Raw genomic sequence first — 18,418 nt, forward strand, 5'->3', positions numbered from 1 at the left:
AATGTATTATATAACAGGTTAAGATCCCAATTAACATACATTATGTTTAAAGCCTGTTGTAGCATTATTTGGCACACAGAATTCAAGCAGAGTCAGTCTTGTAGAGGGAATTCCTGCCCAACACGGACAGCATGGCACAGTAAAATTAGCAAGGGATTTGAAGCCTTCAGGCAAAAGTTCAGATCCCTTTTCTATTCCTTAGTAAACTTATGAACATGGTAAAAATATCTTAAACTTACTAGGTTTCAGTTTCTTAATCTACAAAATGGGGTTACCTTCACCTACCTTCCAGCTTGTTATGAGGATTAGCAATAATTTGTATTATGTCCAGATGCCTGGTCCATTATGTTATTATTTCAGCTCTAGAATTCCATGAATTAATTGGTCCCTGGGGAGAACACTGAGGTCAAAGGATGTATTTTATGGGAATAATTTTCCTTTTCATTTTGAAACTTAAATATTCCTATCATATTCCTTTTTTTTTTTTTTTTGTGGTCCACGGGCCTCTCACTGTTGTGGCCTCTCCCATAGCGGAGCACAGGCTCCAGACGCGCAGGCTCAGCGGCCATGGCTCACGGGCCCAGCCTCTGCGGCATGTGGGTTCTTCCCAGACCAGGGCACGAACCCGTGTCCGCTGCATCGGCAGGCGGACTCTCAACCACTGCGCCACCAGGGAAGCCCCCTATCATATTTGTGAACTTTATTACCTTGAACCTAGTCTTCAAGCTCCCAACCAGTCATATGTAGACTCTCAAGCAATCCTAGAAGTGAGAAAGCAGGCAACATATCCCATTCTATTTGGGTGGCCTCCCATGCACTTGTCTCAAGTTGAGCTTTGCCTCTCATTGTTTTTCTCACTGGGGCTGTAAAACTGTATATTTAAAATTATAGTTCTAAAGCTCTGTTACAGTGTAAAATCTATGAGGCTCAGGATGCCCATCATTCAGTCATTCTTTGCAAGGCCAATTATGTGAATTTTTTAAAAAAGCTAAGTTGAGAGAGTGATTTCATTTTATTCCAATTTACATATAGACAAGTCTCATCTGCAAGATAGACTCTGACACATATCTTGGAGTCATAAAAATATACTCTGAAATTTCTCTGACACAACTAGCTTTAACTTTTGACAATGCTTAAGACATGTAAGAGGCAGCCCACAAGTTAACAAAGTGAAAAGCCAGTATCCTTGCCTGCATTTCACCAGACTCTTCTGGATTCTTCAGTAGTTAACTCAGAGGAAGAGAGCTGCACCCTAACAGGTCGGGGCAGTGAGCGCTGGTGCTCACGATATAAGACCCATGAGAAATCCTTCCCATCTTACCTGTCCAGTAATGGGAAAAGCCTTAAGGTGCTATGCAAGGAGCTTGATGGGGACCATTTCCTATCAGTGAGGACTATTAAATTTGGAAGACATTCAGAAGAAACCAATTAAACCTATATCTCTACAGAGCTCTGAAAAGAAGAGAGGTTGATTACCATTTGGAGTAGTTTTTTTTTTTTTTTTTTTTTTTTTTTTTTTTTTTTTGCGGTACACGGGCCTCTCACTGTTGTGGCCTCTCCTGTTGCGGAGCACAGGCTCCGGACGCGCAAGCTCAGCGGCCGTGGCTCACGGGCCCAGCCGCTCCGCGGCATGTGGGATCTTCCCGGACCGGGGCACGAACCCGTGTCCCCTGCATCAACAGGCGGACTCTCAACCACTGCGCCACTAGGGAAACCCCATTTGAAGTAGTTTAACTCTGCCTTGTGGAGAAGAAGTACACTAGCTTCCTTTATTTTTATTTTTATTTTTGTCTATACAACAGTTACATTGGCTGATTTCCTTGATTCATCTTTCTACACACTTCCTAAAGCTGTTACTATATTGTAAATATTTTTCTGAATATCACAGAGAAGTGTACCAGAATACTTTCGTAGAGCCCTTTATATCTACATACTTATGTTTTACTTGTTTGCCCACACTCAGCAATAAAAATTACAAGTTGCTTTTTCAGTCATTCACAGTGATGATCAGGAAGAGGAAACCAAAGTACTGTTAGAAATCCCCTATTACAGTGTGGCAGGTTTATAAATAGAGTTAACAGGTGGATACTTTCAAGCAGCATTAATACAATGTTAGTCAATATCAGGAAAATTTTGTACTTTAAGCTTATAAGAGTATTAAAAAACAAAGTAGTGAAATTATTTTTTGACATGTTCTTTCTCGCTTTCACTTTCCCCACAGTCTGTAGTCCAGCAAGAGACCATTTAAAAAGGAATGTATGTAACTTAATTTCCACAGGGTACAGAAAATATGAGCCATGAGGATTTTGTATTTTTTCTTTTAAAGAAAGAGACACTTAATTTAGGTTGGTGTTTTGTATCCGTTGGAGAGTTCCTTCTGTCAGTTTCTAGTGTTTCTAGCACAAGGTGAAGAGAAAAGGATTCTAAGACAAAATCATAATTTTTTTTCCAGATTTCTTAAATAGGATGCATTTAAAAAATATGAGATATTGTGAGCTCTCAAAACAGTGAAGCAACTGTGAAATATTAAGTAACAAAGCAGCCTATGAATGTTCTAATCATCAGCCTGGCGCACAATAGATGCTCAGTAAGGAGTAGGTTGAAGCATATGAAGTTGCTGATATCTGACCACTTTGACTTACAAAAATGGCAATTTCGGGCTTCCCTGGTGGTGCAGTGGTTGAGAGTCTGCCTGCCGATGCAGGGGACACGGGTTTGTGCCCCGGTCCGGGAAGATACCACATGCTGCGGAGCGGCTGGGCCCGTGAGCCATGGCCACTGAGCCTGTGCGTCCGGAGCCTGTGCTCCGCAATGGGAGAGGCCACAATAGTGAGAGGCTCACGTACCGCAAAAAAAAAAAAAAAGGCAATTTCACAGGATTCGATATAATACTAATATCCTTCATTATTCACCTTGGTGTCAGAATCCCATAAGCCTAAACCATCTTACTAAAAGAGCAAGCAGATCTTGGTAATGTTATAGTTATTAGCCAAGATAAGGAAGTATATTTGTGTGGCCTTAACAGACACTGAGGCAAAGCGAACGTATGCATTTCGCCTCAGGAGAGTTTAGATGTCCCCAAACCCTCACACACAATCTTATAAAACAAGGCAAGAGGGTAAAGCTAAAGCAGCAAAATAACAACAGCCGTGAGGGCTGCATTATAGTGGGGAGAGACAGAGAATCTGAAAAGGAAAGAAAGAAGGAAAAAGAAAGAGAGAGAGGGAGGGAGGGAGGCAGGGAGGAAGGAGAAACAGAAACACTGTAATTATAACCCAAATATAATTTAATAAAAATACAAATATAAATACCTAGTATCTGAGATACTTTGATGTGTCTGGCCAGGAGCCCTAACCACTACTGTCCTTTATTAGGATATCATCACATTACAACAGTGTATTAACACTTCTGACTGTAATTATCAAGACAAGCTTAAAACTGGCTTCGAGTGCTCTGAAAGTCTTTCTGTGAGAATTTTTTCCTTAGGTTGGTGCACCAAATAACTTCTCTGCATTTTTTACCTCATTTCTCAGCCTTTCAGGGTGTGCTCAAGTGTTAGTGAATGACTGCAAGATGAGTCAGGCTACTACTCCCTCCACTGGCAAAATAATTGAGAAGCAACCTTACATCTGGGTATTTTTAGATTTTTAGGGACACATCCAACTTTTAAAAACTTTATTACACAAGCCACATTTTAATACTGAAAAATTAGAAAATCAAATATTTTTGAAGCTCTGAATAAAAAGTTGAATATCTCTTTGAACAATGTAGACCTAACACATGAAGGAGAACACCCCAAAGGCATCTCTTGCGTCACCCTGTTCTCCTCTACATCCCTAGTAACTAGTTGTCAAGGATAAATATTTATCGTACGAGTGAATGAAATTCTGTATTCACATTTGAAGTTTTTGGCTTTTTTTAAAACATCCATAGTAGCTCATTAAATATCCTTTGTGTACAAGAAGATGTTCCATATAAATGACTTCCCTTCCTCATCTATAAAATGAGGGGCTGGACAAGGTGTTTCCAGCAGAAACATACAGTCTTGTAAACAGCTAAACCTTCAGGCCAGGGAAGAGAGCAAGCAGAGGGATTTCTTAAAACATTAATGGGTAAGCTAAGACCATTAATGTATGGCTTAGTTCCAAAATGGCCTTGGGCCATGCATGACCTTGCTAGATGATGACTTTTTAACCTGTCTCTCTGAAACTGTTCACTGAATTTTGCCTAAGGGCTTGTGTGTCACTTGTTTAGCTTTCCTGACAGTATATTCCAAAGGAAGTCATTCACTGGCCAGTACGAAGTCTCCCCTAGCTGTGCCAAGCAGAATCATTCATTACCATTTAATGGAGAGCCCAAATCATAGTTCCAGGAGGGCTAAGGACCTGCCAGCTCACTGGTTCTTGCTGGCATTGACTTTGTTTTCCTCAGCAGTCACCAGCAGTAACCAAATGCCTTTGGAATTCCAAAAGGAGCCTACTTATCAGTTGAGATCTCTCAAAGAAAGTATGTTTTTAAAAAGAGATGCGTTTTGTGAGGTTCATGCTACTAATTTTCTGTTTTTGATTGAAACACTTGTACTATGGTCAGGAATCAATGTTATTGAAGACTAAATCTGTTTAGCCTACTTCTAGCTCTGTACTTTCAAATATGGTAACCACTAGCCACATGTGGCTGTTGAAATTAACTAAAATTTAATAAAAGTAAAATTCTTGTTCCTCAGTTGCATTAGTCACATTACAAAACCCAATAGTTACTAGTGTCAAATGGCTACTTTATGGACAAGAACACATATGTAATATTTTTATCACCGCAGAGAGTTCTGTTGGACCACATTTTTCTAACTTTCCGAAGGATACAGAGTAATCAAGTATTTTGGATTTTAATTTTAGAATTTCTTATGGCCTAAGGTAGGAAAAGTTTTGGCCAGAGATTTATTTATCCAGCACTTATTTATTGAGTCAAAACAATTTCCCAAGAGGCTATTTTTGTTGTGAAATATTCTTGAAGGTTTATAGCCCCTGTCTCCTACGAGATAGATGATGTGGCCCAGGGAGGTTACTGGGAAAAACTCAAAAACTCCTTGGAAGCCTTCGGTACTGCCAAAGAAAGGCAATCTTCTCAGTTACTGTTCATCTTCATTCCAATTAGCCTGAGGACTATATATTAATTATATTAATATATACCAAAGCACTTTATAAATTCTGGGAAGTTTTGGCACCATAGCTTCCTTTAATTATTTCTCCACATTTCTAGGACGAGTTAGTCCCTAAATGAGCAGCCTGCCATAGACTCTTCCAGCCCTAATCTACCTCTTGGATACATGCAAAATACTCAAGAACTTTAAACCTATAGCAGAGCCAGCTCAGCACTGGCTGCTATATGATCAGTAATTCCAAGCCACAGAATTCTACCAAATCACTTTGGGATACCACTGGTACAATACTAATTCAACCAATAATTAAGGAATATTCAGTGATTAAGAAAAGGCGAATATTGCAGTTTTTTCCTATTCTGATTATTGAGGTATCCCATGAAAATAAACATTTTTAAAAGAAAATTTTCTAACTTTGATTTAAAAAATTAAAGGAAAATTATTTTTTAAAAGGTTATAGTCTTGATTTTAATACAAATATAAAATGAACAGATGTCAAAGATTTTATTTAGCCCATTAATTAGTGAGAGATACAGTAAGATGTTACAAACAATTCACAAGAGACTCCAGAAAGCAGATGAATATGTAAGTCTGTCAGGAATACTGAAATATGTTTGCTTAATAGGTGCAAAACTGGTCAATATCCACAGGACAATAATCAGTTGCATCCCACCATCCATGTACACTGTGCATTCTTATAGACATTTGCATCACTATCAATTCTCTGCAATTTAGAGAATTGTAAAATTGTTCAAAGACTATGAAGGGCCCAAACCCATAGTCAGATAACTTGGAACAGTATTTCTAGGTAATGTATAGTTTTTCATTGAAGACACCCAGTAATCATCTTGGTCCATTTCCAAGCCTTTTATAATTGTTTTAGGGTAGAAATCTTTATACGTTACTCTCTCCCTAGTTCTGCTTCTTTAATTTGCCTGGCCATTTTCTCCTTGTTTGAGAGATACTTGATGAGCTTTCTTTTTTGCTTGATTCAGTAGAACAGGAAAAAGAACATAAAGATGTATCTTATTGAAAACTCTAAGTTAAGAGACTATTGAAAAGGGTCACAGTGGGCTGAATAGCTGAAGGGAGAAGCAAAAGAAAGAAAAAGATGAGAAGATTAAATCATTTACATCAAAATTTCATAGATGTTGCAATTATAGAATTAAACCTCTTTGTTTCTCTTATTTCCTTGTTTCTGACCTCTTGGCTTTAAGACACATCTCAATTTAATAACACCTTTTTTAGGACAAAGAACATTTTAAAAGGAAAAAAGTGTACACTTCTTTTTAAAAATAGCACAATGGAATATATTTATTCATACCATAGCATATTATTCCCTTAATAATCAGAGTTTAAATCTAAGTCTTCCTATCTTTCTTCTGAATTACATTGGGCCATCATTTATCATGCATATGACATTATACTTTTCATAATGTATTTTCTGATCAAAATTTTTTAGTGCTGTTGTGATTGAAAATGTAATCTTAAGGCATTTCAAAGAATAGTGATGTGTTCTCTACACTTCCATTTGATTCTTTGATTAGTCCATACCCATGTACGTATACAGCTAATTTTGAAAGTTAACAGCAAGTTTTTGACAGCTTAGCGCCTGAACAATAGTCCTTCACAAAGCATGCATAGGTAATTCACCTTTTCTTGCTTTGAAAACACTATGATTTATCCTGAGAAATCTGGCAAATTCTTCTGCCTTTAATTGTACTGCTTGGGATCCAACAGACAGTTCTTTGTATATATCCCAAGGACAAAAGATTTATCTACTAGTGCAAATTAACTCTTGCATGTGTCTTCTGTTCTTGGGTGCTTTAGAAAAAAATCTGGTTTTTGTTTTACAAGAAAATCAGTTGGTTCATTTCTCTAGTAATGAATGCTTGCATCACTTACAGTAGGTTACATTCTCCTTTCTGTTCTCATCCCTGTATGTGGTCCTCTTTCTTTTAAGTACTGCCATCATAGTATGGTCCTGATAATTCTAGATCCAAGTTGAAGCAAAAAACTAATTATGGGAGCCAGCATCAGTGGAAATAAGTCAGCTGAGAGAATAAGGATAGACAAATAGCCTAAAGTTCACACTTTTCCAGGCTATGACACTTATACAGGCAATGGGAACAGTCTCACAATTTGCCTCTCTGTCTGAGGGCCAGCTGGACATGATTATAAGACTTACTCCAATTTCAGAAAAGGTAAAATTGGGGGTGGGGAGGAACACCGTGAATGTTACAGTTGAGGAAATTTGCTAAATTATAGGTTGCTTAAATACATATTGTTTCACAAGGTAATGATTTTTTTTTTTTTTGTATGTGACAAGTCTTTGAAAAATTTCCCAGCTTCTTTGCTGCTGATCTAGGTTAACACTTTCTCTTAATAAATCAGGAAACACAGACCTGGAAACTTCAACTTGTTCCAAATTTCATCAAGTGAGCTACTACTAACCAAAATTAGATAGTGATTTCCAAACACTCAGTGCCTACCCATGAGGGAAAAAACAAACAAACAAAAAAACTTTCATGAATTCAAATATATCCACTTTAAATGACTGTCTTATTTTCATGTTGAAACGTTCACTCTTTTATGTGACTGATGTGTTCAATCTTTCATGGTATCGATGTGTTCATTCTTTCATGTGATTGTAAGAGTCATTATTCTTGTTAATTTTTTTTGCCCCCATCCCAATATATTTACTTGGTAAAATAAAAATTTAGCAACCCTATATTGGTTCCCTCAGTTAAAACATTACAAGTCCTTTACATGCAAAAATCTGAGAATTAATAGGCCAGAGGGCTTTAAGACAGTGTTCTTCGCATTAGGCATTTCTCCTTAGTTATTTCCCATGGCTGTTTCTTGCTGAAGAAAGGACCTTCTTCAGCTATTCGTCTCACCTTCTAAAGAGCACCTCCCTTGTTTTCTCTACTCAAAATTATGAAACCGTTTTTTTAAAAATTTCAAATAATTGGGTTATCTAAAAAGAAATGTTTCATATATGAATAATCAGCCTCTCTATAAATAAGACTAACTACTAAGGAAGTTAAAAAAAACTATCTTTTTTTACTGTTCTAGCTTTAGTTCTGTGATTCCTCATACCTCGATTACCAGAAGATTTAGTTCTCCGACCTGTTTCAATGAAGTGTTTTCTGAAGCAGGATACTCACATACACATGCCCATAACCTACCTTACTACTGGCAATGGGAGGAGAATTGCAAGAATGAATGTGGTTTATTCACAGCTCAGCTGCCTTTGCCTTTTCTAGCACAACAGCACAGTCTACTACTAGTCTGGTACTGCAGCCACTTGCTTTTATGTAAAGGCATTTTATTCAGTAGCTTGAAAGTAATGAATCTACAAAGTAATGTTCCATGTGAGAGTAACATATTTTAGAATGCGTTGATTATTATGATTAACGGTGGGGCCCTGGCATTTTGTAGATGGATGTTAATACAGTAACATTTGGGTATCACCTTTTGCAATTTTTCAAGGTGGTATACTTGTTTGTATACACGCATCCCATGTCCAGTCATTGCATTATGCCAACATTGGTGACAGTGCCACTTTGTCAGGCTGGAAAGACAGTCTCATACTCAATAAGGAAACACATTATCAAGGGAATAAAAAATGGAAATGAGCTACTACCTGTGGGCTCAAATTAAATTAGCCTGGAGAATTTAGAAGCAGCAGCCCCTCTTGCTGTTCCTTCTAATGCAGCTGTGTGGGCCTTTTTTTTTTTTTTTTTTTTTTTTTTTTTTTTGCGGTACGCGGGCCTCTCACTGTTGTGGCCTCTCCCGTTGCGGAGCACAGGCTCCGGATGCGCAGGCTCAGCGGCCATGGCTCACGGGCCCAGCCGCTCCGCGGCATATGGGATCCTCCCAGACCGGGGCACGAACCCGTATCCCCTGCATCGGCAGGCGGACTCTCAACCACTGCGCCACCAGGGAGGCCCTGTGTGGGCCTTTATATCTCATGCTGTATTCATTCAACAAATATTTATTGGGCACCTACTATGTGTAATGCATTACATATCCTAAGATATAAAAGATGAATGCAGGGGCTTCCCTGGTGGCACAGTGGTTAAGAATCTGCCTGCCAATGCAGGGACACGGGTTTGAGCCCTGGTCCGGGAAGATCCCACATGCGGTGGAGCAACTAAGCCCGTGCACCACAACTACTGAGCCTGTGCTCTAGAGCCCACGAGCCACAACTACTGAGCCCACATGCCACAACTACTGAGCCCACATTCCTAGAGCCCGTGCTCCGAAACAAGAGAAGCCACCGCAATGAGAAGCCTTCGCACCACAACAAAGAGTAGCCCCCGCTCGCCACAACTAGAGAAAGCCTGTGCACAGCAACAAAGACCCAATGTAGCCAAAAATAAATAAATTAAATTAATTAATTAAAAAAAAAAGATGGATGCACTTCCATTTGTGCCTTCAAAAAGCTTAGGAGGGGCTTCCCTGGTGGCGCAGTGGTTGAGAATCCGCCTGCTGATGCAGGGGACACGGGTTCATGCCCCAGTCAGGGAAAATCCCACATGCCACAGAGCGGCTGGGCCTGTGAGCCATGGCTGCTGAGCCTGCACGTCCGGAGCCTGTGCTCCACAACGGGAGAGGCCACAACAGTGAGAGGCCCGCATACCGCAAAAAAAAAAAAAAAGAAAGAAAAAGCTTAGGAGACGAGATGACACATGTACGGAATTATCTGTAATAGAAGGCAACAGTAGTACATGCTATTGGAGAGGTAGAGATAAAATATGCCAAGATTTCAAAAAAGGCGGAAATAGTTGTTTTAACTGAAGAGCTAGGAGGGTATTCATAAAAGAAAAGGAAGTGGAGCAGAACCTTGAGGAGTGGTTAGGATTTGAACATATGGAACCATGTTGAAGCAGTTCCAGCAAGAAAACTCCACAAGCCAGCAACAGGAGAGGGAAATTCTGGGATATGTATTGCAAAAGGGATTCTGGCTAGAACTGCAGCATCCAGGAAGGAGAGTGGTGGGTAGAAAGAAATGCTGGAACACAGTGCAGTGGGTTATGTTCAAGATTTGGGGCTTTAGTCTCCAGGCATAAGGGCAAGCCTAAGGTTTTGTAAATATAAGAATATCTGTTCATAAGAGCATATCAAGACAGTTCATCTGGAGGATATGCAAATGTTAGATTTCAGAGAATGGCTGAGAGTCATTGATGGAGTCCTTGGGAATGCATTAAGAGGAAGAACTGCCACCATGACCATGGCAATGGCCATGGACGATGGCTAGGAGAAGTGTCAGGGATGCGGTATGGAATAAGGGTTGACGTTCATTGAACATAAGGGGGAAAGAGATGGGGAAGAGTCAAAGACTTTGATGTTTTAAGGAAATAAAAAAGAGTGGGTGTGATTGATAAGACAGAGATTCTTATTTGAGCCACCTTGAATTTAAAGTGCTGGCAAGAGTAAAAGACTAAATATCGCAAGAACAGTTTGCAATGCACGTCGGAAATGAAGATAAAAAATAAAGCCGGAGCTAGAATTTTACTTATTTGGGAATAGTATGAATAGGGATAATAGTTGAAGCACATTTTTGTTTTGAGAGAAGTTCACAGGGGCAGCAGCAAGGAGAGCATTACAGAGGAGAGGGCCAGGGATAGGTCCATGGAGGATGCCTGTGCTTAGAAGGGGAATAGGAAATCTTCCGCTCTCCTCTGAAAAAGACAAAACAAAAAAACACTCATGGACTTCCCTGGTGGCGCAGTGGCTAAGAATCCGCCTGTCAGTGCAGGGGACACGGGTTCGAGCCCTGGTCTGGGAAGATCCCACATGCCACAGAGCAGCTAAGCCCGTGCACCACAACTACTGAGCCTGCGCTCTAGAGCCCTCGAGCCACAACTACTGAAGCCCGCAACAAGGGAAGCAGCCACCGCAATGAGAAGCCCGTGCACCACAACGAAGAGTAGCCCCCGCCCACCGCAACTGGAGAAATCCCAAGTGCAGCAACGAAGACCCAACGCAGCCAAAATTAAATAAATAAATATTTTTTAAAAAAACCACTCATAAGGAGGAGTCTGTGGCGGCAGAGGTGAAGGGGGCCAGGGCCAGGGGTGGAGTAGGTGGGATCAAAAAGGCTGCATCAGACTGGCAGAGGTCATTTTGCTTGCACATGGTAAATCTTGTCTTCGAAAGAAGGAAAGACCACTTAACCATAGATCAAATGTGTGTTTCCAGAGCACAGTTCTTTAAATCTTTATTAAGGAGTTTCCCAATATGACTCAGTGTCCTGCTGCTTGCTGCCCTGGGAAGAGCCCTGTCTCACAAACATACGGGTGTTCTTTCCAGGAATCCTCTAGAAGCTTGAAAGAGACATGAGTGGTTTTGACATCTCTTTCCCCCAGTAAGGCAATGTTGCAGAGCTGCGGGTCCATCAAACACTTCTTCTTTCTGCATTGGACCATCTGCTGTAGACCAGGGGTTCCTAACCCGAGGCCAGCAAATATCCTGGCCAGTGAATGTAATGTTCTGTTCCACATGTGTGCATTTCTTGAGGAGATGATTTACCCTTCACCTGATTCTTAAAAGCATCTCTTTTCTTAAAAAGATAAGAACCACTGTAATGGATCATGCCCTGCTGCACGATGATGTAAGTGCCCTAAAGACAAGAGCCTGTCCTTATAAATTTTGGTATCTTCATGATACCTCTATCAGTTTTGGCTGAGTGAATGGGTAATGGTGCTACATTCCATGGGCCAACAGGAATCATAAAATACTCATTTTGACTCTATAGCCTCTTGCTTGAATTAGCAAGTATACAAACCTAGAAAACATATTTTTTAATGATAATGTCCTTTATTAGTATAACCTGTAGCTTAAAGTGAGTGCTTCAGACACACACACTATCTCCTTTATTTCTTTAATAATTGTGCAGAGTAGGGATTGGTATCTTCATCTCATGAATGGCGCCAAGACTGAAAGAATGCACATGACTTGTCACAGGTCATACATCATACGCCAGCTATTATTATTATCTCATGGTACATACATAAATAAAAACGCCTATAAACACAATAGACTTGGTCTTACTTTCTGAGATGCTTATTGGTTGGCAATAGGTTTTTGTTTTATATGAATGTAATCTTTTTATTAGCTTAAAATGTAATCCTCATGTTAAATGCAGTGGTTTCACAATAGTTGTGTTATTGAATGACAGATACTACTATCATACAGTGAGTTTAATTTCTTGGTCTTGTACTAGATAACATTAAATGAAAGCAATGGGTCTTTGCTTGGTAGAGTGAAGATGGCACGTCAGATAGCAGTATAGTGTCATGATGAAGAGCAGGAGCTTTTGAACCAGACTTGGATTTCAGAGTTCCCCTAAACACTATTACATCTTAAGTATTAAATACAGGATATTTTTTGTTGTTTTTTGCGGTATGCGGGCCTCTCACTGTTGTGGCCTCTCTAGTTGTGGAGCACAGTCTCCAGACGCGCAGGCTCAGTGGCCATGGCTCACGGCCCCAGCCACTCCGCGGCATGTGGGATCTTCCCGGACCGGGGCACGAACCCGTGTCCCCTGCATCGGCAGGCGGACTCTCAACCACTGCGCCACCCGGGAAGCCCCCGGATATGTTTTAAGTTCTCTTTCAACTTAGAAGAGCACGTGCTATATTTCTTCCATCTGAAACGAGAGAGAGAGAGAAAACTCATTTCTTCCACTTAACTTTCCCTGGAGAGGACAGAGGAAGAGAGAATGGCACAGCAGCCTCCCATCAATGGCCTAAGCCAGCGGACCCACAGGACAGCTGTGCTCTGGCATCTGGCTTCTGTCCCAATGCTGCCTGCACTGCAGACTCTGTTCTGCAGCAACATACTTCATCTCCCGCCAGTAGCTATTCTCAGCCTTCTCACAGCGTGGGTTGTGAGAGTTCATATTTACATATAGGTTGAGCTTTACCTTCCTAAACATGCAAGAATTATTTAAACCTTAATACAAAAGTGGGGGGCAGGATACAGGGGAACTTGGAACTTCTCAGACAAAAAACTGATACCTGAAACTGAACCCGAAAATGTGAAGGACTTGCAAACTGATCAGGCAAAGTTCTCTGAAATTGGAATCAGAAATATTACAGGGCTGATTGGGACAGTCTGACTCAAAATCCTGTAGGAAACATGCTGCTCTTAGGTTAAACATGTGTGCACTCTGTTAACTGAGTAGTGGGGACTGTTAATGCTTCATACTAACAAAATACAATTTTCCAAATGTTTGCTCAATATCACTTTACCTGTTTTTTTTTGAATTTTTGAATTTTATTTTTTTATACAGCAGGTTCTTATTAGTTATCCATTTTATACATATTAGTGTATACATATCAATCTCAATCTCCCAATTCATCCCACCACCCCCACCCCACCCCAGCCACTTTCCCCGCTTGGTGTCCATACATTTGTTCTCTACATCTGTGTCTCTATTTCCGCCTTGCAAACCGGTTCATCTGTACCATTTTCTAGGCTCCACATATATATGTTAAAATACAACATTTGTTTTTCTCTTTCTGACTTCACTCTGTATGACAGTCTTTAGATCCATCCACATCTCAACAAATGACTCAATTTCGTTCCTTTTTATGGCTGAGTAATATTCCATTGTATATATGTACCACATCTTCTTTATCCATTCGTCTGTCAATGGACTCTTAAGTTGCTTCCATGACCTGACTATTGTAAATAGTGCTGCAATGAATATTGTGGTACATGTATCTTCTTTTTTTTTTTTTTTTGCGGTACGTGGGCCTCTCACTGTTGTGGCCGCTCCTGTTGTGGAGCACAGGCTCCGGATGCGCAGGCTCAGTGGCCATGGCTCACAGGCCCAGCCGCTCCATGGCATGTGGGATCTTCCCGGACCGGGGCATGAACCCGTGTCCCCTGCATTGGCAGGTGGACTCTCAACCACTGTGCCACCAGGGGAGCCCCATGTACCTTCTTGAATTATGGTTTTCTCTGGGTATTTGCCCAGTAGTGGGATTGCTGGGTCATATGGTAATTCTATTTTTAGATTTTTAAGGAACCTCCATACTGTTCTCCATAGTGGCTGTATCAATTTACATTCCCACCAACAGTGCAAGAGGGTTCCCTTTTCTCCACACCCTCTCCAGCATTTGTTGTTTGTAGATTTTCTGATGATGCCCATTTACCTGTTTTTTTTTTTTTTTTTTTTTTTTTTTTTTTGCGGTACACGGGCCCCTCACTGCTGTGGCCTCTCCCGTTGCGGAGCACAGGCTCCGGACGCTCAGGCTCAGCGGCCATGGCTCACGGGCCCAGCCGCTCCGCAGCATGTGGGATCTTCCCGGACCGGGGCACGAACCCGCGTCCCCTGCATCGGCATGCGTACTCTCAACCACTGCGCCACCAGGGAAGCCCTACCTGTTGTTTTAATGATGGTTTTTTTTTTAAAGATCAGGAACAAGGAAGCTGCTTAACTGTTTGAATCAGCAGTTTACCTTTCAGATGCCTAAAGTGACAAAGTGTAAGAATGCAAGGAAAGAGGGAATCCTGTCCCCAATGTGTGCCAGTCAGACTGTTTGTGGGGAGACAAAGCGTGTGGAATGCTGGTGTGCCAAAAGGCAGGAATATTATTCTGAGATATCTCGGCACTGACACTGCTTTCTCTTCCCAAGAGAACACGGATCAAGTACCAGATGAGCTTGATATTTAGAAACAGTCATTTAAATACAATCACTGGAGTATTGGTGTAAGCTGAAATGGTCACGTAAGTCTAAGAATGAAAGGACATTGTTGTAAGAGGGAGGCGTCTCCCTGCGCAGAGATGGTCACTGAGGGCAGCAGCCTGCTAGGGAACAAATAAATAAGGAAAACCACACAAGGATGTGCCGAATCTGCTTTTTCTCTGGGTTACCACTTCCTGTGGGTTCTGCAGCCTGGGCTGAATAAACTGGGGCTCCTGGCAGATGTGTGTCTGACCTCTCCCCACTAGTTGGTGACCCAGTTGCATGGTACATTAATTTCATAAATTGTAGTAAATGGGTAAAGGGGCATTTTCAAATGCCTAACTTCACTAATTCTTCCTAAACCCTATGAATACCTTTTGGGTTTCATTTTAATTGCCCTGTGCCTGTGTAGTTTAGTGTATGCTAGAGTGAATTGTTTCAAAGTCATGACTGAAATATGCATGATGAGGCTATGAAAATTGATAAATTAGCCTCACCAAACATTGTTGAATATATATCTATATATCCTCAGCCCCATGAAGGTGAGACCAGGGCTATCTTGTTCTTGGGAGTATCCTCAGGACTTAGCAGTGTTATTCGCTCATCTGACTATTAATTAACTTAATAGGATCTTCCAACAAATCCTTTAATGGGCTTTTTGCTATAGAGACACTAACACTGCATATGTTTAAAAACTTTTGTTTTACAACTTTGCCATGAAATTATTTTTTTTTTACCTTTCACTCCCTTTCACTGAGGTAATTAATAATTAATATGTAAAATATTGTTCTCCAGGCTTGAAACTATTCCAACATGGCTTTCCTCGGACTCTTCTCTTTGCTGGTTCTGCAAAGTTTGGCATTAGGGACCACTTTCACTGATGAAACCATTGCTGAGTTGTCAGTGAATATGTATAACCATCTTCGAGCCACTGGAGAAGATGAAAATATTCTCTTCTCTCCACTGAGTGTCACCCTTGCAATGGGAATGATGGAACTTGGGGCCCAAGGGTCTACCCTGAAAGAAATCCGTCATTCAATGGGATATGATAGCCTGAAAAATGGTAAGTGTGCTTAGATTTAATTTCTCAAGATGGTTTGACATTAACATTCAACTCAGTTATGTTGCCTCATGCCTGAGGCAGCAGTATTTACGAAGAGTGAGAAAGAGGTCTCACTGAGGTGATATGGGTAAGAGAACCATTAGGAAACCCAAGAAAGTTCTTAGCTCCTAGCTGTATCCCTGGCTGAGTTAATCCAAGGAAATTGTATCTTTTATTATTATTGTTTAAACAAACCTCACTGTGATAAACAAAAGCAAACATGGTTCTTGCTCTGTTGGAGTTTCCAGTTTAGAGGGAGGGCATATATTAATCAATTATCACATAAATAAATGAGAAATTATAACTGTGATGAGTGCTATAAAAAAAAACATTGTTCTCTAAGAATATCAGAAATTTTTACTTAAAATCAACAGTACCTTCATTATTTAAATGGCACCCAAGAATTTTTTTTATAAATTTATTTATTTTATTTATTTACTTTTGGCTGCATTGAGTCTTCGTTGCTGCACACAGGCTTTCTCTAGTTGCGGTAAGCGGGCTTCTCATTGTGGTGGCTTCTCGTTACAGAGCACGGGCTCTAGGCGTGCGGGCTTCAGTAGCTGTGGCACATGGGCTCAGTAGTTGTGGCTCACGAGCTCTAGAGCGCAGGCTCAGTAGTTGTGGTGCACGGGCTTAGTTGCTCCGCAGCATGTGGGATCTTCCTGGACCAGGGCTCGAACCTGTGTCCCCTGAATTGACAGGCAGATTCTTAACCACTGCGCCACCAGGGAAGTCCCAAGAGGTTTTTTTTGAATGTTGTATTATCATGAAAAATTTTTGTACTGGAGAAAATTTCTAGCCAAAATGTATTTTGTAATCACTTTTCAATGATGTATAATTTCTATTTTAACGTTTCTAATATACATGTGAATTAACTCATTAAAAAGTTGAGAACTAAAACAATTTCAATTGGATTTTCTAGTTGTAAGGTTAAAAAAAAGTCTACTTAAAGTAAAATTTAAAGGAATATTTTGATTTTTAAACTAGAAAATTAAACTCGATAACAGAAACAGATTATTTCTGATCATCATAAAATAAGACTCATTTAATTAAAGTAACCTAAGTACTTTGAAAGAAAACAATCCAAGTATCTCTACTTTATAGATTTTACCAAGAAAGTCAATTAAAATGAAAATAGTATCAGTTGATAATACTAAACTGCAAAAAGTTAATTTGAACATCTAGAAACAGCACAAATATTGGAACCTCCTTACCATGTCAGTGTGGGGAATAAGCCAGTGCTTTTCCTTTGGGCCTCTATTCTATTAATCCCCCTTGCTGTGTTTTCGTGCTCCTCCACTCTCCAGGATCTTTCACTGTGTTTGTTCCACTAATAAACTTATCTTTTGTCATTTTGCAGGTGAAGAATTTTCTTTCTTGAAGCATCTTTCTCACATGGTGACTGCTGAAGAGAGTCAGTATGTGATGAAAATTGCCAATTCCCTCTTTGTGCAAAATGGATTTCATATCAATGATGAGTTTTTGCAAATGATAAAAAAGTACTTTAACGCAGAAGTCAGTCATGTGGACTTCGGTCAAAATGTAGCTGTGGCCAACCATATCAATAAGTGGGTGGAGAATAACACAAATAGTAAGTCATTTGGTTCCTTTCTTTCTCTAATAGCTTAGTTTTAACTCCCTTTTACTTCTGAAATTATTTGTCCCCTTGTTCCTTTTACATTTTGAAGGTTAGATTGCATTTAGTTGAGTATCAACTAAATTATTGCATTTAGTTGAGTATCTACTAATAGATTACAGCCTATTTTAGAAGGATTGTTTATGAATAAACATTTGAGAAAGAAGTTAATTCTTTTGGCATGTATAGAATATTGGCACTGATAAATTAATATGAAATCTGTGCTCTCCAGTTGGTGAGTTTCATCTGAATAGTAGTAATCTTAACTACTGTATGGAATTTTGCTTGAGCTGACCATTTAATAAGTTAGATACTAGTTAGAATCACAGTTGCTGGTTCTCTTAACAATATGATAAAAATAGAGTAAGAGAGTTTAAAGATATTTGTTGGCTTTTCAACCACAGAACTTGACTGCTAATCAAAAAATTTATACAGGATTCCTTTAAAAAAAAGAGCAGCCCATTTTAAGCCCAAATAAAATATCTGGAGAGGAATTAGAAAAGGATGCATTTGTTTCAAATTTTAATTCTAAATCATATTTTTAAAATGCATTTAAGCTCTCCAAATGTTTCATATTTTACCATTTTATTTTCTGATTTTACCAACAAAATAATTGAAATTAGGATAAAAAAAATGAGACCAAATTGAAAGTAGATTACTATGGCTGTTCCTTAAATTAATTATTTCATGTTGTCAAAACTCCAAAAATAATGTTAATCTAATACATTTTATGCTGGGACAACAACAACAAAAGACCCTCATCCCATACCCTTTGTCCTATATTCCCCAAAATGCTGAGGCACCTTCTTAAGTACCTA

The 18,418-nt window shown here is 39.8% G+C and overlaps 1 protein-coding gene across 1 annotated transcript in view; it reads left to right on the forward strand.

Moving 5' to 3' along the window:
• SERPINI1 (serpin family I member 1) overlaps positions 1 to 18,418 on the forward strand; it is a 69,220-nt gene that overhangs the window by 26,508 nt on the left and 24,294 nt on the right. Inside the window, exons 2-3 of the mRNA XM_081234870.1 lie at positions 15,658 to 15,925; positions 17,325 to 17,555. Of these exons, the coding sequence (XP_081090996.1) occupies positions 15,676 to 15,925; positions 17,325 to 17,555 (481 nt within the window). The 5' untranslated portion in view covers positions 15,658 to 15,675. The remainder of the gene's footprint in view (positions 1 to 15,657; positions 15,926 to 17,324; positions 17,556 to 18,418) is intronic.

The sequence above is a fragment of the Mesoplodon bidens genome, assembly GCF_964165515.1.
Source record: "Mesoplodon bidens genome assembly, chromosome: 5".
NCBI lineage: Eukaryota > Metazoa > Chordata > Mammalia > Artiodactyla > Ziphiidae > Mesoplodon > Mesoplodon bidens.